A 27825-nucleotide genomic window follows, 5' to 3' on the forward strand; every position below is an offset into this window, starting at 1 on the left:
GTGAGGAACATACATGCACCCCACCACCTCGGTGCGTTAATTGTCCTGGCATCCACTCGCCTAGATCCTCAGACTGCCCCGCATTTCAGAAGGAGAAGAAGATACAAGAACTCAAGACTTTGGATCGTCTCTCTTATTCTGAGGCCAGGAAGAAGTATGACCGCCTCCATCCCGTGCCATTGACCACTTCGTTTGCCTCAGTTGTGTCCACTCCTTCCGCGGTATCCTCACCCCTATCCTGTCCCCCCTCCGCCTCCTCCCCCATCCGGGGTCTCTGCCTCCACCTCCCAAATCCCTCCCTTCCAAATCCTCCCCCATGGCCCCCGCCCTCTCTGCCCCACGGGCCACCCTTCCTCCTCCCCCCCCCCCCCGCCGCCTGAGAAGCGATCCTCTTCTCAGGCGTCCATCGGGGAAACGTTCCGGACCCCAGCTTCCGAGGTCCGGTGTTCCAAAACGGACCCCGCGCGTGAGGACCTTCTTAGAGTCCAGCCCACCATCCCTGCGCCTTCTCGGACTTCCAAGAAGGCCTCCAAGAAGTAGTCTCTATCCCCCTCTCTACCCCGGCGCGTTTCGTCTGACGCTCCATATGTGAGTCGCTGCTCCCGGCCGTCCTCAGTTTCGCCGGGACGCTCTGCTGCCAGGCACTCAGCTGGCCTCTCGTCGGCAAATGATGATGCCCCTCCTACACAACCAGGGACAGCGGCCGCAGCTGGCGACGACTCGATGGACCAGGATCCGCCTCCCGCCGGTTGTAGCGTTGTTCCCTCGAAACCTGGCCCTCCGCGGCCGTCGAGGTGACCAGCTCTTCCCCCGTCTCGTTCCCCCTCTTTTTTGACTAGCGATGGCCTTGTTACATTGGAACATAAGAGGTATTTGATCTAATCGGGAGGAATTACAACTGCTCCTCCGCCTGCACTGTCCGCTCGTCCTTGGTCTCCAAGAAACCAAGTTGCGCCCGACTGACCGTATTGCCTTTACCCACTATACCTCGGAGCGGTATGACCTCACCCCTGTGGACGGTATCCCAGCTCATGGTGGGGTCATGTTGCTCGTTTGGGACGATGTCTATTACCACCCCATCCCATTGACCACCCCACTCCAAGCAATAGCTGTCCGTATTACTCTTTCTGCTTTTACTTTTTCAGTTTGTACCATCTACACTCCATCGTCATCTGCTGTTAGTCGGGCTGACATGATGCACCTGATCGTTCAGCTTCCCCCGCCGTTTTCATTGTTTGGCGACTTCAACGCCCATTATCCCCTTTGGGGCTCTCCTGCATCCTGCCAAAGAGGCTCACTCTTGGCGGATGTCTTCAACCATCTCAATCTTGTCTGCCTCAATACTGGCGCCCCGACTTTCCTCTCGGACTCTACTCATACCTACTCTCACTTGGACCTCTCGATCTGTTCTACCACTCTTGGCCGTCGGTTCGAGTGGTATGTCCTTTCTGACACCTATTCGAGCGACCACTTCCCCTGTGTCGTTCGTCTCCTGCACCACACCCCATCCCCACGTCCATCGAGCTGGAACATACCGAAAGCTGACTGGGGACTTTACTCCTCCCTGGCGACCTTTCCGGACCACAATTTTCTCAGTTGTGACAGTCAGGTCGAATACCTCACGGCTGTTATCATCAATGCTGCCGAACGTTCCATTCCTCATACTACCTCTTCTTCACGTCGCATTTCCGTCCCCTGGTGGAACGAGGCTTGTAGAGACGCTATCCGTGCTCGACGACGTGCTTTACGCACCTTTCGCCGCCATCCTACGTTGGCGAATTGTATTGGATACAAACGACTCAGAGCGCAATGCCGTAGTCATCAAAGACAGTAAAAAAGCTTGTTGGGCCTCTTTCACCAGCTCCTTTAACAGTTTTACTCCCTCTTCTGTCGTCTGGGGTGGCCTGCGCCGGCTGTCGGGCATTAAGGTCCACTCCTCGGTACCTGGCCTGACCTCAGGTAATGAGGTCCTTGTTGATCCTGTGGCTGTCTCCAACGCCTTCGGCCGGTTTTTCACGGAGGTTTCAAGCTCCGCCCATTACCACCCTGCCTTCCTTCCCAGGAAAGAGGCAGAAGAGGCTCGGCGACCTTCCTTCCACTCGCTGAATCTGGAAACTTATAATGCCCCCTTTACTATGCGGGAACTCGAACGTGCTCTTGCACTGTCCCGGTCCTCTGCTCCAGGGCCAGATGCCGTTCACGTTCAGATGCTGGCACATCTTTCTCCGGCGGGCAAAAGCTTCCTTCTTCGTACCTACAATCGCGTGTGGACCGAAGGTCAGGTCCCCATGCGTTGGCGTGACGCCGTCGTCGTTCCTATACCCAAACCCGGGAAGGATAGACACCTTCCTTCTAGTTACTGCCCCATTTCTCTTACAAGCTGTCTCTGTAAGGTGATGGAGCACATGGTTAATGCTCGGTTAGTCTGGATTCTTGAATCTCGACGGCTACTTACCAATGTCCAATGCAGCTTTTGTCGCCGCCGCTCCGCTGTTGACCACCTTGTGACCTTGTCGACATTCATCATGAACAACTTTTTGCGAAGGAGCCAAACGGTAGCCGTGTTCTTCGATTTGGAGAAGGCTTATGATACCTGTTGGAGAGGAGGTATCCTCCGCACTATGCACAGGTGGGGCCTACGCGGTCGCCTGCCCCTTTTTATTGATTCCTTTTTAACGGATCGAAAGTTTAGGGTACGTGTGGGTTCCGTATTGTCCGACGTCTTCCTCCAGGAGAACGGAGTGCCTCAGGGTGCCGTCTTGAGCGTAGCCCTTTTTGCCATTGCGATCAATCCAATTATGGATTGCATTCCACCTAATGTCTCAGGCTCTCTCTTTGTCGATGACTTCGCGATCTACTGCAGTGCCCAGAGAACATGCCTCCTGGAGCGCTGCCTTCAGCGTTGTCTAGACAGCCTATACTCATGGAGCGTGGCAAATGGCTTCCGGTTCTCTGAAGAGAAGACGGTTTGTATCAACTTTTGGCGATATAAAGCATTCCTTCCGCCATCCTTACATCTCGGTCCCGTTGTTCTCCCATTGGTGGAAACAACTAAGTTTCTAGGGCTCACATTGGACAGGAAACTTTGTTGGTCTCCGCATGTCTCTTATTTGGCGGCCCGTTGTACACGTTCCACTTAATGTCCTCAGAGTTCTTAGTGGTTCATCTTGGGGAGCGGATCGCACTGTCCTGCTTCGCTTGTATCGGTCCATAGTCCAATCGAAGCTGGATTATGGGAGCTTCGTCTACTCGTCTGCTTGGCCATCCCTCTTACGCCATCTCAACTCCATCCACCATCGGGGGTTACGTCTTGCGACTGGAGCCTTCTGCACTAGTCCCGTCGAGAGTCTTTATGCTGAAGCTGCCGAATTACCATTGACCTACCGGCGTGACGTACTGCTGTGTCGGTATGCCTGCCGGCTGTTGTCAATGCCCGACCACCCCTCTTATCAGTACTTCTTCGCCGATTCTCTCGACCATCAGTACGGGTTGTATGTGTCTGCCCTGCTGCCCCCTGGAGTCCGCTTCCGTCGCCTGCTTCGACAATTGGATTTTGCCCTCCCTACCACTTTCAGAGAGGGTGAGAGCCCGACACCACCTTGGCTCCAGGCTCCGGTTCATATTTATCTCGACCTCAGCTCACTCCCAAAGGAGGGTACTCCGGCTGCAGTGTATTGCTCACGGTTTGTCGAACTTCGTGCTTGACTTGCCGGTCACACCTTTATTTACACCGATGGCTCCAAAACTGACGATGGTGTCGGCTGTACCTTTGTCGACGGGGCCGCCACCTTTAAATACCGGCTCCTCGACCAATGTTCCAGCTTTAAGGCCGAGCTTTTTGCTCTCCATCAGGCCGTTCAGTATGCCCGCTGCCACCGCCATTCATCATATGTACTCTGCTCTGATTCCCTCAGTGCTCTTCAGAGCCTTGGAGCTCCCTATCCGGTCCATCCCTTGGTGCAACGGATCCAGCAGTCCCTCCATTCTTTCGCTGATAATGGTTATCCTGTCAGCTTTCTGTGGGTTCCCGGACATGTAGGAGTGCCTGAGAATGAGGCTGCAGATGCTGCAGCCAAGGCTGCAGACCTCCTGCCTCTGCCAGCCTCCCATTGTGTCCCGTCATCTGACGTTTGTGGGGTTGTTTGTAAGAGGCTTGTGTCGTTGTGGTGGAATGCTTGGTCATCCCTCCAAGGAAACAAGCTCCGGGCAGTAAAACCGCTCCCAACTGCTTGGACATCCTCCTCCCGACCATCTCGGCGAGAAGAGGTCCTTCTGACCAGGTTGCGGATTGGGCATTGCCGGTTTAGCCACCGCTACCTGCTCTCCGGTGACCCAGCCCCGCAGTGCCCTTGTGGTCAAGCATTAACAGTGCGCCATGTTTTATTGTCGTGTCCCCACTTTAGTCAATCTCGTGTTGTCCTGTCCCTGCCATCTACTTTACCGGATATTTTAGCTGATGACGCTCGAGCAGCTGCTCGTGTTCTGCGTTTTATAACTTTGACTGGCTTGTCCAAAGACATCTTAACTTTTTACGTATTTTATCTGCATCTCTGTCAGGACTTTCTGGTGTCCCCTCCCTCCCCTTGATTTTTACTAGATTCCATGTGCTCTAACAACTGTGACTGGGTGCTAATGACCTCAGTAGTTGAGCGCCCTTAAACCCCACCAAAAATAAAAAAAATCGCGGAATCCATTTGGTCACTGGTGCCATTTACCTAGCCCAGTTGAGTGTCAGCATGCAGAAGTTGCTGAACTATTGCTGTCATACCAGTGTGATGTTATACTCAGCAGACACTCACGCCTTTTGTCTGCCAAGCCCACACACCTATCCTGTGCCTCCTTTTTCGATGACTCGCTAGTGTGGGGTGCATCCTCCTCCTCTGTTACCTCCTGGCGTTCGCTTTTGAATATTGCTCTGGCAGCTTAACTTTCCCAAAGGATGTGAACCCTTCACCACCTTTGCTCTGTGTGGCAACCTGTGTTCACCTTAAACTTAATTCACTTTCTAAGGAAACTACTCCCAATTCAATCTATCGCTGTAAGTTTCTCGACCTTTGCACAGAACTTTGCTGTAGTACTTTCGTGTACGCTGATGACTCTGACTGTGGTATCAACGTTTTTAACACCGCTCAATATTTGCAGCAGAGCTCTTTGCCCTGTATCGGGCCACACACTATGTCCAGCGACATAGGCTTTTCAGTTGTCATCTGCTCCAACTCTCCATGCCCTTCAGAGCTTCGGTGTGCTGTACACAATCCATCTCGCAGTGAAATGGGTCTGACATATAGTCAGTTTTAACTCCTGTCTGCCTTGGTGTTCTGTACTTTTGATTTGGTCATGTATGACCCTAGTTGTTTTTGTGACCTAAAGCAAAACGAAACAAAACAAAACTATAAATCTGACTAATTACATTGCCCAAGTTTGGGGGGTAAGGCAGAGGAATGGGCAACACATCCCCTTAAGGCCTAGTTGAGAACTGGAGTCTAGGTACACGTGCCTAGACAAGGCTCAGTCCCGGGCTGAACACTTTCTTACCACCAATGCATCATCTGGGTGGACATCCCAAGTTTCATATGTTCTGTAAGACTCTGGAGACAAGGTGGCTCTGCTGCTTCTCCAGTCTCTCTATGAAAACTGCAATTGTCTGTCTGCAACCAGAATCACTGCTACAGGACCAGATCAGATTCATTATGCTACGCTCCATCTGTGCTCTAGAGCCAAAGACGACCTTGTATCTTGTTTCACTCAGATTGGGTTTGATGGGCAATACTGTCTCTTGGAAGGAAGGAAGCAAGCAAGCAATAAATATTAACTTATGAAAACCAAGCAAGCATAGTGCCAGCCCTTACAGTTAATGGAGTGTAGCCCTTACCAGCTGTAGTATAGGACTCTTGAACACATGTTCAACTGCTACCTCGCCTGGCTCCTTGAATCCAGGGGTTATCTGTACCATTCCCAGTGAAATTTCAGGTGTTACCATTCTGCCCTTGACAAGTTAATTCTACTTGAACTGGCTATACAGGAGTCTTCTTAATGTGTTTTTAGATCTTGAAACAGCATACATCACCACTTGCAGATAAAACATCTTTCACCAATTTCATGAATTTGGACTGTGTGGAGGTATCTCACCATTAAGTTCAATTCCTCGTCTTGATAGTTTTGTTCAGGGGAATGGTGTCATCCAAGGCAGTGTACTGTCATGCTGTTCACAAGCACTATAAATATCTCCTCTGCAGTCAGAATCTCAGTTAAAAGTTCATTTGTGGATGACTTATTGATCTCCTACTTTTCCTCCAATTGCACAATAAAGCAACCACAGATGACCATGAGGAAGCTGAAACTTGGACCAATAAACCTGATTTTAGGTTCTCACTTGAGAAGACAATTTTTGTTAATTTCAACTGTGCTTGTCACAGTTTTCAGCTACTGGAGTCCACAATGCACACCTTTTGCGTGTACATTTTTACTCTAAATTAACCTTGTTCCCACACCTGAAAGATGTGCAAACAAAGGGCTTAAAATCATTGAATGTTTCATGAGGCTTATGGATCTGCCAGGTCTCACCTCTTGCAGTTTTATAGGGCATTTGTCACGTCAGGATTATAGTAGTGTTATTTACAGATCAGCCCATATTTCCTAGCCCAAGATAAGATGCTCTTCTGTACACCATGATGGTATTTGGGTGTTGACTAGAGTCTTTCTGACCAGCCATCATCAATATTGATAGTAACATCTATAATGAAGTTCTGTCTGAAAGAAGCTGCATAAATATTCATATCTGATAAGATTTCAGAGAGGTGCAAAGACTGGCAACTTGCTTTAAATATACAGAAATGTAAAATTGTGCACATCACCAAAGGAAAAACATAGACTTCTATGACCATAATACCAGTGAGTCACTGCTGCCTCAGTTGTTTCCATTTTGTGGAGCAAACAACCCAACTCTTAGTGGCTGTTCAGGAAGTGCCCCCTTTTGAATGAACCATTGGTAAATATGATGCTTATAGTCTCGCAGATCTGGGTATGTCAAGCCTCCAAATAAACAACCAGTGATGGAACAGATTGCTGCCTTGGTGTCTTCAGAGGCCCAAAGTGATTTTAAGCTTGATGCAGTACAAGAAAACTTGTACTCCAGGTTCTTTTTACAACAGTTGCCTTCAGTTATAAGTATATACCACAGTTCTGTTGTTTATATGGATAGATTTCAGCAATGCAATGCCCTCAGTTGTTTTCCCTGATAGGGTTTTCAAGAAGTGCCTTCCAGAGCAGTTAACAAGTTATGCTGTGGAGTTATGGCGCTATGCTGACCATGGAGTGGATTCAAAAGCTTCACACCCCCTGTGGGTCCATGGGTTAGAATAGGCCCGAGCTATCCCTGCCTGTCATAAGATGACTAAAAGGAGTCTCTCACTTTTTGGACCTGTAAGGTCATATCACATTTTATGGTTTAATCTGCCAGTTTCCAAATTCTACCCAAGTGTGGGCCATATGGGGAAGGATGCCTTACGTGGTGCTAGAGTTATCCATAGTGCCCTTAGATTCAATCTCCTGGACTTCTTGTCATGCCTTTGCATCTCCACCTGCAATTCAACTATTTGCGTGAGGACAGTTTCTGGGGTATGTCATCTTCTTCCGTTATTGGGCATTGCCGGTTTAGCCACCGCTACCTGCTCTCCGGTGACCCAGCCCCGCAGTGCCCTTGTGGTCAGGCATTAACAGTGTGCCATGTTTTATTGTCGTGTCCCCGCTTTAGTCAATCTCATGTTGTCCTGTCCCTGACATCTACTTTACAGGATAGTTTAGCTGATGACGCTCGAGCAGCTGCTCGTGTTCTTCGTTTTATAACTTTGACTGGCTTGTCCAAAGACATCTAACTCTTTTACTTATTTTATCTGCATCTTTGTAAGGTCTTTCTGGTGTCCCCCCACCCCCCACCCCCCTTCCCTTGAGTTTTACTAGATTCTATGTGCTCTAACAATTGTGACTGGGCGCTAATGACCTCAGTAGTTGAGCGCCCTTAAACCCCAACAACAACAAAAAAAAGCTGCGTGCCCGCATTCGCCAGCTTATAAAAAAGATGGAAACAGGAGTGTCGGTCGAGTTAAGTCTCGACCATTGGGTGTCATATGTCACCTTCCCAAGTCTGGATGAAGATCAGACTTGTTTGTGGGTACCAGACCCCGACAGGTGTTACTGGCATTAACATCAATGGCGTGTTATCTACCAACACAAACGCAATTGCCGAGCTCTTCGCTGAGATCTATGCTCGTGCCTCCGCATTGGAGCATTGTCCCTCAGCATTTCGCACGCTCAAACAGCGGATGAAAAGGAAAGTTCTCTCGTTCACTGAACTTCACACTGAACCCTATAATGATCCATTTACAGAGTGGGAGCTCCTCAGCGTTCTTGCACATTACCCCGACACAGCTCCTGGGCCAGATAGGATCCACAGTCAGATGATCAAACCTATCTCATTTGACTACAAGCAACATCTCCTAGTCATCTACAACCGAATCTGGTGCGATTAGCGTCTTCCCGTCGCAATGCCGGGAGAGCACTGTCATTCCAGTGCTCAAACCGCTTAAAAACCCACTTGATGTGGATAGCTATCGGCCCATCAGCCTCACCAATGTTCTCTGTAAGCTGTAAGAACGTATGGTAAGTCAGTGGTGTTGGGTCCTGGGGTCACATGGCCTACTGGCTCTATGCCAGGGTGGTTTCCGATAGGGTCACTGTACCACTGATAACCTAGTTTCCCTCAAGTGCGCCTTACAAACAGCCTTTTCCAGACCCCAAAACCTGGTTGCAGTCTTTTTTGATTTACAAAAAGTGTATGACATGACCTGGTGACATCATATCCTTGCCACATTATATGAATGGGGTTTCCAGGGCCCGCTCCCGATTTTTATCTAAAATTTCCTATTGCTATCTACTTTCTGTGTTCAAGGTGCCTCCCACAGTCCCCCCATATCCAGGAGAATGGGGTTCCACAGATCTCTGTATTGAGTGTGCCTCCATTAGCAGTGGACATTGACTGTCTAGCAGCAACTGTCGGGCTATCTCACCTTCTCTTTATGCAGACAACTTCTGCATTTCGTACTGCTCCTCCAGTACTGGTGTTGCCGAGCGGCACCTATAGGGAGCCATCCACAACGCGCAGTCATGGGCTCTATCCCACAGCTATGTGTTCAGCAGCAAAGTCATGTCGTGCCCAGGTTAGGGCTTCTGATTGTGGTTTGCATCCGATCTCTTCTGTCTGAAGTGGAGTCCTTGCCTTTACCACCTATACTTTAAGTCCATTCATTTACACCTCCATGGTGTACATCTAGACCGAAGCTTCGCGTGGACCATTCACATGGTCCTAAGGACTCAGTTAACACTGCAGAATTTATGGCAGGAGGTGCTTCTCACCAGGCTGTGCATTGGGCGCAGCACATTAATAGATGGTGTCTTCCTCTGGTAGGAGGATCCCCCATTGGGAGGTTTGTAGTGTGTCACTTTTGGTTCAGCCTATTTTGGCAATGTGTGTTTTATGTACTAACACCAGGGCAGCCCTTGGTTTGCTAGGAAATCTGCCCACCATCCTTGCACACTGACACCAGCTTCAACCAAGTTTTGAAATTTTGTGAACTGTTGGGTCCCTTCCGTGAAGTGCTTATGATAGGAGGTGGACTTTAATGAATTATAAACAACTCTGCCTGTGTGGACAGACCTCACTCCCTATTCCTCCCTTCCTACCCATCCCCCATGAGAATGACCTGCTGACTCTTTGTCAGAATGCTGATGATTATGCTGTCGAGTGCCCCACATCCAAAATAATCACCAATTTCCTCCAGTGCAAAAGTGATGATTCTTTGGTGTCTCAATGTGTGCTATCAACAGATTCCTTCTTTTAGTCAAGGTGCATAGTAAAAAATCTTTCCTCCCCAATATGATTCAGTACTTCTTCATTGGTTATGTGATCTACTCATATGATCTGCAGTGCTTTTCTGTAACACCACATTTCAAAAATTTTGAATTTTTTCTTGTCTGTGCTGTTCGTTGGTGTTTGACTTCGGAATAAGGCTACTATGCAGACAAGCAGTTAAGAGACATCCTAGTATTCAAATTTGCGTGTTGTAGTCTTTCTGTTTCTCAGGAAAGATTTCTCTGCTGTTGCCAGTCTGCATTTTCTATCCTCTATACCTCTACCATTGTCAGTTATTTTTGCTATCCAAATAATGTTTTGTTCCCCAACTTAATGCTTTCAGCATCACCAGATTTAACTTTACTACATGCTGTTACTCTTGTTTTGTTCTGTGCCAAATATGTTTCACTATTAAGTAAACTTTCTACTGCCTAGAAAATGAAAATAAAAGATCTATTTTCTGTTTACTATAGCTGTTGAAAATGGGTGTAACATTCATTGAAGAAAATAAGTTTGTAGTGTAGCTGAAGATATTGAAGATTAAAAAAACTTCCTGCTGACTGTAAGCCATGGACCTCACTTAACATAATTTCATAATTTAGTGGTGCTATAATTGTAAGGGTATTTCAAAAGTACATTAAAATTCCAGTTCTCATTTTTCCTGGTTAACTGATAAAACAATGAAGATGTGGTACTTTCTTGGAGGAAATTGATATGTACAGAATGTCTCACTAAAGACGCCCAGGAGTAGTCCATGGGTTTCGCAAGACAGCCTCTGCTGGCTGCTGCTGCACCCAACTCTCAGATCTAATCTGCCAGTCATCTGCATGCTCACTTCCACCGAGTTACGCATAAATAATATGTTGCCATCTTATTAAGGCAAGCTTACCTTTATTTACAGTAGGTGCTCGAAATGATTCCCTCTGTGATGAGAGCAGCCTGACATCTCCTAAACATTCTATCAAACACTAGACGAATTTCAGCTGCCTAATTCTGGGAAATGACTAGCCAAACCCCGTCTTCCAACTCTTTAAGCATGTGGGGATTGGTGGCATATACCTTGTTTTTAACATTCCTCAAAGGTAAAAATGACATGGGTTTAGGTCTAGAGAATGGAGGTCAGTCTTCAAAAACACTTCATATTGCTCTCATAGAATGATAGGCAGGTGTGTGGTCTCGCATTGTCCTGAATCAGATAATTGTACACCTTTCCGTTAGGTGGTAGTGGGCGAAAAAAAGGATGCAGTATATTGTTCACATACCTGTCAGAAAGTATTGTTTTGTGGAAAATGATTGGCCCAATAATTGCACACCACGCTCCTGTATTCACATCATGCAGAGGTTGTTGATGTAATTCATTTTTGGAGCTGCAACATTGATTGATCTGAGAATTTACATACCCTGACAAATGCTGTCATGCTGATGTGGAAATAAAAGTATCTTGGGGTCACCTTCCCCATCATGCACAGACTGTAACAGCTAGTTGCAATAACGATGTCGAGCAACAGTATCAGAGTTCCTCAGATGATTTACAACAGCTATTTTGTATGGTTTCAATTTCAGTTTGTGCACAGCTGTGAGAGCAGATGCTCTTGACACACCAGTCTGAAGTTTCAAACGGCACAGAGATTTTCTTGGACTTATTTCCAAGGCCTCCCCTATCTTGCTTAATTTATTCTCGGTAAAACCAGTAGGTTCTCCAGGCCTTTGTTAGTGTAGCACAGATCAAGACTCTTGAAATTTCTTGACTAATCTGCATATCGTTGAATCATTGGGAATATGCACATCAGGAAATTTTCATATAAATTCAAGCAGACATTCCACATGAGATTGTTTTTGTATAGTTAAACGCAAGAAACACTCGTTGATCCTTTGTGTGTACCATACTGAATGGCGTCTCCACAGCAAACTCAAAACAAAACACCTGAACACTGTCTCACAGTATAGAAGAAAAGTTCATGGTGTTGCTGTCAGAGGACTGGACGCACAAGCTTGCAGGCAGGGAGAGCCCCAGACTCAATGCAGTTACACTAATGAAGCAAATTAAACTTGACAAAGAAACTCAAAAGAAAACACCCATACACACATTCGCACAACGTCGGGCATGTACAAAGTATTGGTGTCGGAGAACTAAGCATAGTGACATTCGGCAAACACGCCGTACGATCCATGGACATCTCCTGGCCATCTTTCATGACAGACCTTGTAATTGCCTAGCAGAAAAACTGATAAACATCCACTCTGTCATACATGGTTTCATGTACTAAATTCACATTTTTGTTTGTGTGGTTTTTCCAATTTTACTTTTTAGTAATTTAATGCTTCCCATACCTTAATCATTTTTTTCCATAGTGTATTTTATTGACTTTGTCGCATACTATTCGATAATATTGGCATTGACATCTCAGAAGCACGTAAGGCATATGAAACACATTTTTGGTATCTAATTCTGATGGTGCAACACACAGGTGTGATACAGTGTTAGCTGTGCAGGGCAATGGCTAGCGTGGTAGTGATGACAATGCCACTAGGCACAGGGATAGGAGCCACAGGGGGTGGCAGTGGTGCGGGGTCAATTCGCAGAGCGAGGCCCAGATCGCGTCCTCGACCTCGCCAACAGCGTGGCACTATCGCTGCTGCTTTCTCGGATACTGGCCCTACGGGCATTCCAGAAAAGGACGAGCAGTTGCAACAGCAACAGCCACGGAGGAGGAGGAGGAGACGACGGAGAGCACGCACATCTTCTCCCCAGTCCCCAAATGCAACAATGGGTGCTGCGGGCTTGCCCACAAATCAAAAAGGGTACCGCCGTCGAGCACGCACCCGCCCACAGCGGCTGCGAAGGGTTACATTTAGTGAGTAAATAAACTCCCACACATTCAGAAATTAACTTCACTGAACTGTGATTGTAATGGTTTAATTTTTAAGACTTTTGGGAAAATGCTTGATGTGTATGTACAGTGGGGAAGGGGAGATCGCAGCTGATAAAACTTTGTACCCATAGAAAATGCTGTCAGCGTTGTAGTTGACTACTTTCCATTTGAAGCAAAGCAGCTTATGAGGCAGCCAGCCAGACAAAACTTGATATAAATTCACAACATAAGTTCTATTTGTACCTCTTCCCTAAATGACAAATTCTACTGAAGCTCTCCTGCACCTACAGCTGTGTGATGCTGCTGAAGTAAACAACCTTAGGCAGAATGAGTTTAGCCACACTGTCTTCACACTATCACAAAGTGTGCATTGCTATAAAAATTAATCTCTTGGAGTGCTAATTCAGCTAGGTGTACCAGCATGCTTCTCGAGATTTGGGAGAGCTAGAGAAGTTGTCATTGTTGCAGCTGTGCCTATATACCATGGTTCGATAACTGTCAACAAGAGAACACTAGCATTTGTAGTCCTGTATAGTTCAGTTTAGCAGGAAGTTGGAATGATGAACTGCCCAGTTTTCAGACCATATCTGGAATCAGTGTGTCAGTTGTACTGATTATTGTTAAGCCATTAGTTAAGAACAGTTTTAGTGCCTCCCTAAATCCACTTTTCATTATAAATAACTGAAACTCGGATACCATAAATTCAGAAAAACTGTCACATAATAGAGTATTTTTCATGTATATTTTTGAGATTATTATGTGTGTGTATCTTAAATTGCATATGAAAAATGGGAGCAGTACGTGGTACCTCTTATCAAGAATCGCAACAGCGAATTGCATCCACTCACCGTCCATAATTAAATGTACACAATAGTAATAGGCTCTGTTTCATAGTAACTTACAATGCAAAAAAAATTCTTGAAAGTTGCCATTCTTAGTGGAATAGTATTTTGAAGAAACATGCTCTTTGTTTGGTATTATAGTTCTAGCATTTGCACATGTACAATATTTTAACATTGTTGAAATTTATACTCGACGTTAGACTTATCGCAAAATTAATTTTCAAGTGAGGATCTTACATTGTAGTATTAGTGTTGAACTGGGTTATTTGCAGTGTTTATGCTTACTCTTGTTTCAAATTATTATTTTGTATGTCATAAATATAGTGTATCTCATATTAGAATAATAATTCAGTCTCTCTTTCCTAATTTCATGCATGGATGGTAAGAGAGAGAGTGTTGTTTATAAATTTATTGTTCAGTCATTAAAAGAATTCAGTGCCTAATGAATAAAATAACTACTTCTATTTAATGACAAACTGCAAGTAACATTCTTGCTATCAGTGTTGAACAGTAAATGTAATCAAGTAACAACCATTTTTAAGTTCATTTACAGTTTACAATAACCAGTAAATGTTTTACGTTGCAAAACTACCTGGCAGATTAAAACTGTGTGCCGGACAGAAATCGAACTCTGGACCTTTGCCTTTCGCAGGCATGTGCTCCACTGAGCTATCCAAGCACGACTCGCAGCCCCATCCTCACAGCTTTACTTCCGCCACTACCTTGTCTCCTACCTTCCAAACTTCACAGAAGCTCTCCTGCGAACCTTCTACCTCAGATGGTAGAGCACTTGCCCACGGAAGGCAAAGGCCCAGAGTTCGTCTCGTTCCGGCACATAGTTGTAATCTCCCAAGAGGTTCATATCAGCGCACACTCGGCTGCAGAGTGAAAATTTCGTTCTGGATTTTGTATTGTGTTCACCCTCTGTGGCCCCCACCCTCTGTGGCCCCCTGGGGGTCTGGGGGTAAGAATAGGCCCGAGGTATTCCTGCCTGTCGTAAGAGGTGACTAAAAGGAGTTCCACATGTTTTGACCTTTATGTGATTGTCCCCTGTAGGGTTTGAGCTCCATTCTTCAAAATTTTCCTGAAGAGTGAGCCAATTGGGGAAGGGCGCCTTACATGGTGCATCGTGTCCATCATGCATTGAGATCTGTAGCCCACTTTCTCGTTCTCGCATTTAAGTCCCGCTCATTCTCCATCTCTTGGGCGAGGACACCTTACTGAGTGCGGTTTCCCCATGCACTATGTAGCATCACTTTCTGCGTTGACGATGACAATGCAGTTCTTTGCACCTGATATCCAGCACGGTAGCCAGTCCGTTGAGGTGGGGCTGACATGTACCCTGTTGGTTGTGTAGCCCCTTGACCACACAGGGATCACTCTACTGATGCCTGCACCCACATATGCCAAGTGGTAGATGCCCATCCCCCTGGGGCATCAGGACTCCCGGCAATGGCCATCGTGCCAGGTGGCCTTTGCTGCAGCTGGGTGGTGCTGGTTGAGAGGGCCCCTGGTCGGAGTGGGTGGCATCAGGGCAGATGACATGCGATGAAGCGTAGTCAATCATCTCTTGCTGGTTGTGAAACACCAGTAGTCTCTAAGCGTACACGAGCTCAATTCAACACACAGAACTAAGACCTGAAATCGTTCCCCTCCCTGGCCACACCATGGGAGGAATGTCAGGCTAAGGATGGAAGCGGACCTTATTCGCCCCGGTACCTTTTATGCTTTTTGTTGAGCATTTAGAGGACAAGTTTGGGGAGGTGGAGGGCTTGCCCAAAATGCGATCTGGGTCAGTCTCGATCAAAACAGCATCCTCTGCCCAGTCACGGGCTTTACTCACTCGTGACAAGCTGGGGGATGTTCTGTAACCATCACGCCCCATAAGAGCTTAAATATGGTCCAGGGTATCATATTTCACAGGGACCTTCTTTTGCAGTCTGACGAAGAGCTGTGCACCAATTTAGAGCAGCGAGGTGTACATTTAGTTCGGTGTGTCCATCGGGGTCTGAGGGATAATCAGGTTGCCGCTGGTGCCTTCATCTTGGCCTTCAGGGGTGACACATTGCCTGAGAAGCTCAAGGTGATCTACTGCTGTGATGTAAAGCCCTGTATCCCTCCCCTGATCCATTGCTTTAAGTGCTGGAAGTTCAGCCATATGTTGTCTGGCTATACTTCCAGCATCACATGTCAGGATTGCGGACGCCCATCACATCCCAATACTCCATGTGCCCCGCCTCCCATCTGTGTCAACTGTGTAGAGCACTGTTTGCCTTGCTCGCCAGACTGCAGGATTCTCCAGAAAGAATGGAAAAATCATTGAATACAAGACCCTTGACTGACTGACTGACTGGCTCTACACTGTGGCTAAGAGAAAATTTGAACGCCTACATCCTGTACATATGAGATCGTCTTACGCGGCCGCTACAGCAGTTCTGCCACCGTCAGCTCCACCAACCCAAGTCACCTCTCAGAGCCAGAAGACTACAACTGCCCCCTTGATGGTGGGGGGTATTTCCCTCCCTGTTTCTGCCGCACCACTTACTTCAGGAGCAACCCCCCCTTCCAACCATTGGAGGATGTCCGCCCCACTTCTAAGCCGGAGAAGCGCAAGTCTTTGACTTCTCTCGTTAGGAAGGGGTCCATTGGGTCACTCCCTTCCAAGATTTCTGCTAGTGGGAAAGATGATACCCGCCAGTGGCTGAAGTGGCCAAAAGCAGCTGGACATAGGACTTCATGATCATCCTCAGTCCCTGAGACTGAGCCAGTAAAGTCCTCCCAACCAGGGAAATCCAAGGATCAGTGAGAGATATCCAAAAAGAAGACCCTAAGACCAAGGAAATTGCAGTGGCACCCACACTACCACTACCTACAAGCTCTGCTTCTGATGATGATTGGGGGGGGGGGGGGGGTAGATTTCGGCATCCACTGAGGACCTAGATCTTGCCAGACCCTCAGACACAATGGATACAGACTCCTCACGCAATAAGTCAATGGCAGCAGATGACTGAGGCGTAAACTGCCTCATTGAAAGTTCCATGCCTTCCCAGTCTGACAGTGTCATTCTCCCCCCCCAGGGGGTCCACAACTCTTTTGTGGATACGTGCGTAGCGAGCACGGGACCCCGAGCTGATGTGGCCTTCCTTCCTTTCCGGGCTGCATACCTTCCCTTTCCGCATCCTTCCCCATCCCCCATCTTCGCCACCCTCCCCCCCCCCCCCCCTGCACCTCTGGCTCTTTCTTTCCCTTTCTCTGGGGTTATGGTTTGTGCCTACGTCCGGAGACGGACGCTTGTACATATACTACATTCTTAGCCTTCCTTCCTTGCTTGTAAGTCTTCATTCTTCCTTTGTCCTTCTCTTTTCCTTCCCTCTTCTCTCTACCCTTTTCTCCGCTGCGGCATTTGAGACCTCTCTTCTTTCCTTTCCCTTTCTCTTTCTTCCTCCCTGTGCGTGTCTGAAGGCCAACCCACGCACTTCCATGCGTAGCCGGTGACGGGGTAACGCGTAATTCCCCGCCCCGGGTAGACAGGTAGGACACGTACGTACCCCCTGGTAACGGCCAGGCCCAGGGAGGGGTGATTACCCGAGCTGATACCTTCCGAAAGTGCCGATTGGTCCCTCCCTCCGTCCGTTTGTTGGGAGGTGTGACCTGAGGTGTGAACAATCACCTAAGGCGGGAGTGCCCTCAGAGAGGGCCCCCACAAGGGAGGAGCGCGCCATCGGAGACGCCGGTAATCATGGGGGATTCTTCCGCAATGGTTTCCTCACCTTCCACTATGTCTGCTCACAAACGTAAGTTCACTGAGTCTCAACCACAGTCAGTTCTTCCATCGTTGCCACAGTTCCTTGTTGTTTCTCGGTCTGACGAAGGTCACGACTTCTCCACGGTCAACCCTTTCATTATTCAGAAAGGTGTCGACGCAATTGCAGGTCCTGTAAAGTCTTGTTCCAGATTACGGAATGGCACCCTGTTGTTAGAAACAGTCAGTGCCCTCCAGGCATAAAAATTGCTGCGTACGTCACTACTACACACCTTCCCTGTCCGGGTGGAACCGCACCGTACCTTAAATTCCTCGCGTGGAGTAGTTTATACACGCTCCCTCGATGGACTGTCTGACGAAGAAATTCAGCACTACCTGTCTGACCAGGGCGTAACGGCTGTTCATAGGGTTATGAAGAGGGTTGACACGAACATCATTCCAACCCGCACTGTCTTCTTGACATTTGACAAAGTTCAACTCCCATCGAAAATCAAAGCAGGCTATGAGATAATTTCCGTTCGCCCTTACGTCCCGAACCCTACGCGTTGCTATCGGTGCCAGCGGTTCAATCACACCAGCCAATCCTGTTCCAATCCGGCCAAATGTATTACGTGTGGCAGGGATGCCCATGAGGGTGCTTGTCCACCTCAATCCCCTCGCTGCATCAACTGTATGGGTGACCACGCCGCTTCCTCTCGAGATTGTCCCGTTTTTAAGGACGAAAAGCTCATCCAGGAAATTAGAGTAAAGGAAAAGGTGTCGACCTTTGCTGCTCGAAAATTATTCGCCAGTCGACAGCCCACTATGCCTCAGAAAGGAAACTACAGCACTGTCCTTGCTTCTCCTCGGCCAACAAAGGAGGCGGCCACGCAGACTTGCGACCTCACCTTTAGTGCCACGGTCGTCATATCGGCCAGCGCAAAGATCGCACGTTCAACCTCACCACTTTCGCCTGCCCACTCTCTGGCTCACCCTTCGTCGAGTTCTGCTAAATCTCGAGCCCAAAAGTCAGACACCAAGACTTCGAAAAACGAGCATACTCGTGAAGAGTTTTTACGTACGGCAACTTCCCAACCATCGGTTCCTCCTTCCTCTAAACATCATACTTCCAAGAAGGCTACAAAGAAACCCAGTTCCTCTCCTTCTCCGCCAAGGCGTGTCCCATCTACAGCACCACCTGGCGGAAGTCGCCCTCGGCCGTCTTCTGTGTCGCCGAGGCGCACTGCTGGCGGCCGATCAACCGGCCGGTCGCTGGTGGCAGGAGCTGCTCCTGACCAACCTATGGATCAGGATCTTCTGCCTTCGGCTGAATGCCATTCCATGCTGTCGGTCACAAGCTCAGAGCAGTCGTTGAGTTGCCAGCGACCTTGGTCACATTCCTCCATTTTCTGTTCACCCTATGTCCATTATCCATTGGAATATCCGCGGTATTCGAGCCAATCGGGATGAATTGTCGATCCTCTTACAATCCTACTCGCCGGTCATCTTCTGTCTTCAGGAAACAAAGCTGCGTCCCCATGACCGCTTTGTTCTCCCTCATTTTCAGTCCGTCCGATATGATTTCCCCTCTGTTGAAGGCACTCCAGCACATGGAGGACTCATGCTTCTTCTCCATGAAACTGTCCATTATCACCCAATCCATTTAAACACTTCCTTCCAAGCTGTCGCCGTCCGCCTTTCCCTTTCCGGATACACGTTCTCTCTTTGTACTGTATACATTCCATCGACCACACCAATGGCACGAGCTGATCTCCTTCATCTTCTTGGTCAGCTTCCACCTCCATATTTGCTGGTTGGGGACTTCAATGCCCACCACCCGCTTTGGGGATCTCCACATCCTTGTCCACGTGGCTCACTATTGCTAGACGTCTTCCACCAAGCAGATCTAGTTTGCCTCAACACTGGGGTCCCTACGTTTTTGTCTGCCTCCACGGCAAATTTATCTCATTTGGACCTTGCGGTCGGTACTGTTCCGCTAGCTCGGCGCTTCGAATGGTTCGCCCTTGATGATACACACTCGAGTGACCACTTTCCATGTGTCCTTAGACTGCAGCCTCAACGGCCATATATGCGCCCGCGACGCTGGAAGTTTGCTCAAGCCGATTGACACTTTTTTCGTCTCTAGCGACATTCGATGACCGTCACTTTCCCAGCGTCGACGATGAGGTCACACATATTACCGACGTTATTCTTACAGCTGCGGAACATTCAATACCACGCATCTCCGGATTGCCCCGGCGCCCCCCCCAGTTCCTTGGTGGAACGAGGCATGCCGTGATGCACTACGTGAGCGGCGACGTGCTCTCCGCGTTTTCCGCCACCATCCTACTTTGGCCAACTGTATCCGCTATAAGCAGCTACGAGCGCAATGCCGTCGTGTCATCCGCGATAGCAAGAGGGCAAGCTGGAAATTCTTTATTAGCTCATTTAGCACCTTCACTCCCTCCTCGGAAGTTTGGAGTCGGCTTCGACGGTTCTCAGGCGCGCCTAGTTTCTCCCCGGTCTCTGGGCTCACTGTCGCGCATGACACATTAGTGGACCCCGTCGCAATTTCTAACTCGTTGGGTCAGCACTTTGCCGAGATTTCGAGCTATTCAAATTACCCGCTAGCGTTTCTCCCGAAGAAACGTGCAGCGGAAGTGCGACATCTTTCTTTCTCCTCTCAAAATCGCGAAAGCTACAATACTGTTTTCTCCTTGCGGGAACTCCAACATGCACTCTCTTCTTCTCGCTCCTCTGCCCCAGGACCAGATGGTATCCACGTCCAAATGTTGCTGCATTTATCAACCCTTAGTCTGCGTTACCTCCTTCGCCTTTATAATCGAATTTGGTCCGACAGTACTTTTCCCAGACGATGGCGGGAAGCTATTGTCGTTCCTGTTCCGAAACCTGGAAAGGACAAACATCTCCCCTCTAGCTATCGCCCCATTTCTCTCACGAGTAGTGTCTGTAAGGTTTTGGAGCGTATGGTGAATTACCGTTTAGCGTGGTGGCTGGAATCCCGCAGTCTTTTAACACCTTCCCAATGCGGATTCCGAAAGCATTGTTCTGCAGTTGACCATCTTGTTGCTCTCTCCACTTATATCATGAACAATTTTCTCCGGAAACGCCAAACGGTAGCAATATTTTTTTATCTGGAGAGAGCATACGATACCTGTTGGACAGGCATCCTCCGCACACTGTTCTCTTGGGGCTTTCGAGGCCGGCTGCCCCTTTTTCTTCGCGAATTTACGGCAGAGCGCACATTTAGGGTGCGGGTGAACACTACTCTCTCCCGCACTTTCTCCCAAGAAAACGGGGTACCCCAGGGCTCCGTGCTGAGTGTTGTACTGTTTGCCATCGCTATAAATCCAATTATGGATTGTCTCCTTCCCGATGTCTCGGGCTCCCTCTTTGTGGATGATTTTGCGATCTACTACAGCTCTCAACGGACCAGCCTTCTTGAACGACGTCTTCAAGGATGTCTCGATCGCCTCCACTCTTGGAGCATCGCAACAGGCTTCCGTTTCTCTCCCAGTAAGACCGTTTGTGTTAATTTTTGGCGACGTAAGGAGTTTCTTCCGCCCTCCTTACATCTAGGACCTGTCAACCTTCCGTTTTCAGACGTCGCTAAATTCTTGGGTCTTATGTTTGATAGAAAACTGTGCTGGTCCTCCCACGTTTCCTATCTTTCGGCTCGCTGTCTGCGATCGCTTAACACCCTCCGTGTCCTGAATGGTACCTCGTTGGGAGCGGACAGAGTGGTCCTTCTCCGCCTCTATCGCGCCTTAGTGCGCTCGAAATTGGATTATGGAAGCATAGTCTACTCCTCTGCTCGGCCGTCTATTCTTCGGCGTCTCGACTCCATCCACCACCGTGGATTATGTTTAGTGTCTGGAGCTTTTTACACTAGCCCTGTGGAAAGCCTTTATGCTGAGACTGCTGAACCTCCGTTGTCCAATCGGCGAGCGGTCCTTCTAAGTCGTTATGCTAGCCATCTGTCTTCGATGCCTGCTAATGCAGCCCATGACATTTTTTTCGACGCCTCATTTGATGTAGGGTATGCTGGCCGCTCCTCCTCCCTACTACCCCCGGGAGTCCGCTTCCGTCAACTGCTCCATTCTCTATCCTTCCGCTTTCCTAAAACCTTCTTGACAACTTGGGGTACAGCACCGCCTTGGCTCCGTCCCCGGATCTACCTGCTCCGTGACCTTTGTCGATTTCCCAAGGATGGTACCCCTACACTTGTTTATCGTCGGGCATTTGCTGCTCTATGTGCACAAATAACGGACGCCACATTTATTTACACCAACGGGTCGAAAACATCGTTAGGTGCAGGGAGTGCCTATATTGTTGGCGACACCCCAAATCAATTTCGGCTTCCCAACCAGTGTTCGGTGTATACTGCGGAGCTTTACGCTGTTCTCCAGGCTGTCCACTACATCCGCCGCCATCAGTGGATACAGTACGTTATCTGCTCAGATTCTCTCAGCTCTCTCCTCAGTCTCCAAGCTCTTTACCCTGTGCACCCTCTGGTCCACCGTATTCAGGACTGTCTGCGCTTGCTCCATCTGGGGGGCGTCTCGGTGGCGTTCCTCTGGCTCCCGGGACACGCTGGTATCTGTGGGAATGAGGCGGCCGATATAGCGGCCAAGGCTGCAGTCTCTCTTCCTCGGCCAGCTATCCAGTCGCTTTCCTTCACCGATATACGGAGCGGTTTATTGTCGCAAAGTTGCTCATTTATGGCATGCGCATTGGTCAACACTTCCCAATAATAAATTGCGGGAAGTGAAAGCTCTTCCTTGCGCTTGGACTTCTTCCTCCCGAACGCGTCGTCGGGAGGAGGTAATTTTAACTCGTCTCCGGATAGGGCACTGTCTTCTTAGCCATCGACATCTTTTAAGTGGCGATCCTCCCCCACTCTGTCCCCACTGCTCTCAGCTGTGGACGGTAAGACACCTTTTAATTGAGTGCCCCTATTTTAATCCGTTACGCTCCCGTCTACAGCTATCGCCTGATATATCGTCGATTTTAGCAGATGACACGCGCTCAGCCGACCGCGTTCTCCAGTTTATTAGTGCTAGTGAAATGACGTCAGTCATTTGACGCTTTTTTTGGGGACAACCAACCCCTTTCTGTAGTGGATTTTTAAGCCTTCCTTCTGCTTTTAGTTTCTCCAATTTTATGACTTTGTTCCCATTGCTGCTGAATTTCAGTTTCGGGTTTTTTACTGTTTCCTAAGTCACAGGCTGGGCACTAATGACCATAGCAGTTTTGCACCCAAAAAAAAAAAATGAAACTAACTCACCACCACCACCATCCTGTCTCAGTTCAACCTGTGCCTCTTAAATACTGGGCTACCACACATTTCAGTGTGGCTCATGGTAGTTACCCGGCCATTGTTTTATCAATTTGCAGTCCAGGACTTCTCCCATCTATCCACTGGAGAGCACATGACAACCTGTGTGGTAGTGACCACTTCCCCATCTTCCTGTCACTTCCCCGGCCTCAGGCCCATGGACGGTTGCCCAGATGGGCTTTAAACAAGGCTGACTGGGTAACTTTTTCTCTTTAGGGTGCCCCTGGCGTAAGGCAGTCCCTTGGTAGTTGCTGGAAGCTACTGAAGCAATTAAGGAGCTTCGGCAAGCTCTACAGCGGCATAAGCAGCACCCTTCCCTGGAGCACCTCATAGCCTTTAAATTGCTCCGTGCCCGCGTTTGCCAACTTACCAAACAACGGAAGCAAGAGTTTTGGTCGAGATACATCTCGACCATTGGGTTCCATATGTCACCTTCCCAAGTCTGGGCAAAGATCAAACATCTTTTCGGCTACCAGACCCCAACAGGTGTTCCCGGTTTTATCATAAATGGTGGTGTGTTTTCTACCAACGCATACGCGAGTGCGGAGCACTTTACTGAACTTTTTGCTCGAGCCTCTGCGACAGAGAATTACTCCCCAGCCTTTGGCACTCTCAAACGGCGGCTGGAAGTGAAAGTCCTCTTATTCACTACATGTCACAGTGAATCCTATAACACCCCATTTGCAGAGTGGGAGCTCCTCAGTGCCTTTGCACATTGCTCCAACACAGCTCATAGGCCTGATGGGATCCACAGCCAGGTGATTAAACATCTCGCATCTGACTACAAGCGACATATCCTCGTCATCTTCAACCTGAGATCGCAATGGCGGGAGAGCACCATCATTCCGGTGCTCAAACACCGTAAAAACCCACTTGACGTGGATAGTTATCAGCCTATCAGCCTCACCAACATTCTTTGTAAGCTGCTGGAACGTATGGGGTGTGGGAAGTTGGGTTGGGTCCTGGAGTCACGAGGCCTACTGGCTCCATGTCGGGGTGGCTTCAGCCAGGGTCGCTCTACCACTGATGATCTTGTGTTGTTAGTCTGCCATCAAAACAGCCTTTTCCAGACGTCAACACCTGGTTGCCCTCTTCTTTGATTTACGAAAAGTATGACACGACCTGGCGACATCATATCCTCGCCACTGGGGCATTCTCCAGATATTTATCCAGTACTTTGTCACTCCGCATTTTCCGATTCCAAGTTGGTACTTCCCATAGTTCCATCCATATCCAGGAGAATGTGGGGTCCCGCAGGACTCGTATTGAGTCCGGAACCAGCACTTTACCTCAGTGACGATCCACTCGCTGTAGTGGAGACATATCGATTCTTAAGTCTGGTTTTCGGTGCTTGTCTGACTTGGCTTCCTCACCTTCATCATCTTAAACAGAAGTGTTGGCAGCACATCAGTTCCCTCCGCTGCCTGAGCAACACCAAATGGGGTGCAGATCGCTCCACGCTGTCGCAGCTCTACAGAGCCCTTGTTCAATCCCGCCTCCTCAGCATCACATTTGCTCAACCCATTGCATCATTATGGAATTTGACTAGCGACAGGAGCTTTTAGGATGAGTGCGGTGACCAGCATACTAGTGGAGGCTGGAGTCCCTCCATTGAAAATCATACGTCCAAAACTACTCGCCAGTTACATTGCACAAATTCATAGCTCTCCTGAACATCCTAATTACTGTCTCTTTTCACAATCACAGTGGTTCACCTCCTGCACAGACTGCCTTGGTAAGGGCTGATGCTTGCGGCTCACGTGCAATTGCTTCTGTCTGGAGTCCTTTTCTTCACCACCTCTCCTCGAGGTCCATTCACATACACCTCCATGGTGTATCTGTAGGCTGATGCTTCGCCTGGACCTTGCACGTGGCCCTAAGGACTCCAGTAACCCTGTGGCTTTCCGCTGTCACTTCCTTTCGGTTCTTGAAGTATTCCAGGGCTCTGAAGTGGTTTACACGGATGGCTCGATGGTTGATGGTAATGTTGGGTTTGGCTTTGTCCACAGAGGCCATATTAAACAGCATTCCTTGCCCGATGGCTGCAGTGTATTCACTGCAGAGCTGGTGGCCATATCTTCTGCACTTCAGTATACCCGTTCATGCCGCGAGGAGTCAGTTTCTTCTGTGTACTTACTCCTTGAGCAACCTACAAGCTGTTGACCAGTGCTACCCTCACTATCCTTTGGTGGTGTCCATCTATGCCCTGGACCAGTCCCATCGTACGGTGGTGTTTGCGTGGACCACAGGACACGTCAGCATCCCAGGCAACAAACTTGCCAACAGGCTACACGGAAACTGCTTCTGGAGATGGGCATCTCTAAACCTGACCTGGGTTCTGATTACGCCACATTGTTTCTCGGTGTTGGGAGACGGAATGGCATAACAGTACGCACAACAAACTGTGTGTCATTAAGGAGACTACGAATGTGTGGAAGTCTTCCATGTGGGCTAGTCGCAGGGAATCAGTTGTCCTCTGCTGGCTCCACATTGGTCCTGCTTGGGCGACCCATGGTTACCTCTTGCACCATGAAGACCTGCCTCAGTGTCGGTGCGTCACCCAGTTGACAGTGGCCCATATTCTCGTGCGCTGTCCCACTTCGACTGCCCAGTGAATAAAGCTTAGGTTACCAGACTCTTTGCCACTAATTTTATCTGACAATGCCTCATCGGCTGATTTAGTTTTAAGTTTTATTTGTGAGGGTGGGTTTTATCATTTGATCTAAGTTTTAGTGCATGTCCTCTGTCCCTCTGTGTCCTCCACCCTAGTGCTTTTAGGGTGGAGGATTTAATGTGTTGCAGAGTGGCTGGCTTTCCCTTTCTATTCTCATGGTCGGCCAGCCACTGTAATCTGCTTTGTTTTACTCTCTTCTGTTTCTAGTGTCTCTCGGTTGTTTTGTTGTCCTCTTTTGTTCCTTTTAGTGTTAGTTGCCTTTCCTTTGTTCTTGTGGTTTTCCTTCCTTTCCATTTTGTTATACGTCTCGTCTAGTTTATTCTCCCACTTGTGGCATTGTTTCATTAGGAACAAGGGACCGATGACCTTGTAGTTTTGTCCCTCCCCCCCCCCCCCCCTCTCTCTTTTAAACCAACCAACTAATCAACCAATCACCCTTTGTGTCTTGAGCCAGGTAACTAGTTTTAAGGAAATTATCCTTGTAATATACATATTTTTTCTGGTCAGTGCCTTAGTTTCAGCAGCATGTGTGCCCTGACTGTTCCCCTCCTCGACCCTCCTCACCCTCCCTTTTATACCACTTTTGTTCCAGATATTTTCCACAAATTATAATTAGTCTTCTTTCCTTCACCAGGTGATGACATAATGACAATGTCCTACAGTGAATCTGATACTACAGTGGAGGTAGTAACAAGTTCTAGAAAAGAATCTTTACCACAGTTTCAGTACAGCAGGGTGAGTGAGATTCTTGAGTTATTTCTTGTAAATAATTGGTTGAAAAAAATGACTAAATTTGTTTTTCACTTTTCAGGAACAACTTATTGAATTTAGCCGGAGTCCTTTAGCAAAAGTAAGACCTGAATGCTTAGACCCTGCGTTTAACAAGTAAGTGGCAGATAAAATATGGAAAAATGTTTCATGGTGTTATCTTTGCATGTCCGTTGGTTTCATTTCTGTATCAAAATTTTGTAGTGCTCGTGGTGTGTGGGACCCAGAGCTTTGGCACCTAGAGAGGAAGCGATCTGAAACACCTCCAGATGACAGAGGTATAAGAGGAGATCCTGCAGATACTCACAAGGTACTTCATCTTTTAGAAAAGAGTTAGTTTTCCATTATCTCTCTCAAAAATATGTATTTTAATATCCATATATGTTGACACTAGGATAACAAGTGAATGTGTACATCAGTGCAACTACAAATTTGTGTCAAAACATGCTCAGTAATTTGGTAGTCCCACAGATATCAGATTGGAAATTTAAAGAAATAGGTCCGCAGTCTGCCGTACCTCACCACTAACTGGCTGGGTGAACGATGAGAGAAAATGAAAGCAAGGGCATTCAGACTCCATTTTGACTGCATTGTGAAACACTTTGCTCAACCAACATTTTAATGATTGTTTTATTAAGCAATTCTTACTTTAATAATACCATACCAATATGTTGATGATATAAAAACAAGTTGCATAATTGCGAATAATAGGAAACAGTTGATAATTTTCGTAACTCGTGTGAAAAATTATTTCAGTGCATAAATTTGCCATAATAATAGTAAAATAATAATAATAATAATAATAATAAAGGAAAACAGACAGAGGATGAGATGGTCAGATGAAGTTAATCGACACCTCATGTCCTGTTATTACCAAACAACAATCCTAGGAACCAACACAACTGGATACAGATCACAAGTATACACAACATTTATTACCAGATACCCAGAATTAAAATTTTTAACAGAACAACGACTAGCTGATCAGATCCGTGTAATAATAAAAAATAACAGGATACCCCAGTCAGAATTAGAAAACATCAAACAACAAGAACAACAAATACTGGTACAAAATAATGTGCAATCAGAAGAAGAAGAAGAAGAAAATACAGTAATGGGCTCAAACATCCCAGAGCAAACAAACAAAGAACACGCACCAATTAAACAATCAGAGGAAAACGAAATCTTAAGACAGCCACCAGAACAAGCACAAATAGAACACGAAGTGACACAGATGTTAGATATAGAAGAAAAATTTCAGCTAACATATATAGAATACAAAGACACAAATACAGACATTAGACCATTCTTGCATAGACCACCAAATAACCCACAAGTCGAAACAACAATAAAAACTATCAACACAATCATACACAACAAAATAAATGAAAACACAACTATGGAAGAGTTACAACTACTGGTTTATATAGGAGCACTCACTACACTAAATATACACACTAGGCAGAGATCAGAACCAACCAACACACAGAAGAAACCCACAAAACCAGCATGGCAACACAGGCTACAGATCAAAATAGAAAAACTGAGAAAAGACATCGGACAGCTAACACAATTTATAAGAAATGAAATCTCGGAAAAAAAAACGAAAAAGGTTAGGTAAAATCTCACAACAAGAAGCGACAGAGCAATTAGACGAAAA

At 47.5% G+C, this 27825-nt stretch overlaps 1 protein-coding gene across 2 annotated transcripts in view; it reads left to right on the forward strand.

The window, feature by feature from the left end:
- LOC126203247 (eukaryotic translation initiation factor 4E transporter) overlaps positions 1 to 27825 on the forward strand; it is a 282811-nt gene that overhangs the window by 67626 nt on the left and 187360 nt on the right. The window contains exons 1-4 of one of the 2 annotated variants that reach the window (XM_049937502.1): positions 12660 to 12762; positions 26032 to 26132; positions 26209 to 26282; positions 26370 to 26475. In XM_049937502.1, the coding sequence (XP_049793459.1) occupies positions 12675 to 12762; positions 26032 to 26132; positions 26209 to 26282; positions 26370 to 26475 (369 nt within the window). In that variant the 5' untranslated portion in view covers positions 12660 to 12674. Of the gene's footprint in view, positions 1 to 12659; positions 12763 to 26031; positions 26133 to 26208; positions 26283 to 26369; positions 26476 to 27825 lie in introns of those variants that run through there. The other variant, XM_049937501.1, reaches the window with a different exon arrangement.

Source organism: Schistocerca nitens, chromosome 9 (genome assembly GCF_023898315.1).
Source record: "Schistocerca nitens isolate TAMUIC-IGC-003100 chromosome 9, iqSchNite1.1, whole genome shotgun sequence".
Taxonomy (NCBI): Eukaryota; Metazoa; Arthropoda; class Insecta; order Orthoptera; family Acrididae; genus Schistocerca; species Schistocerca nitens.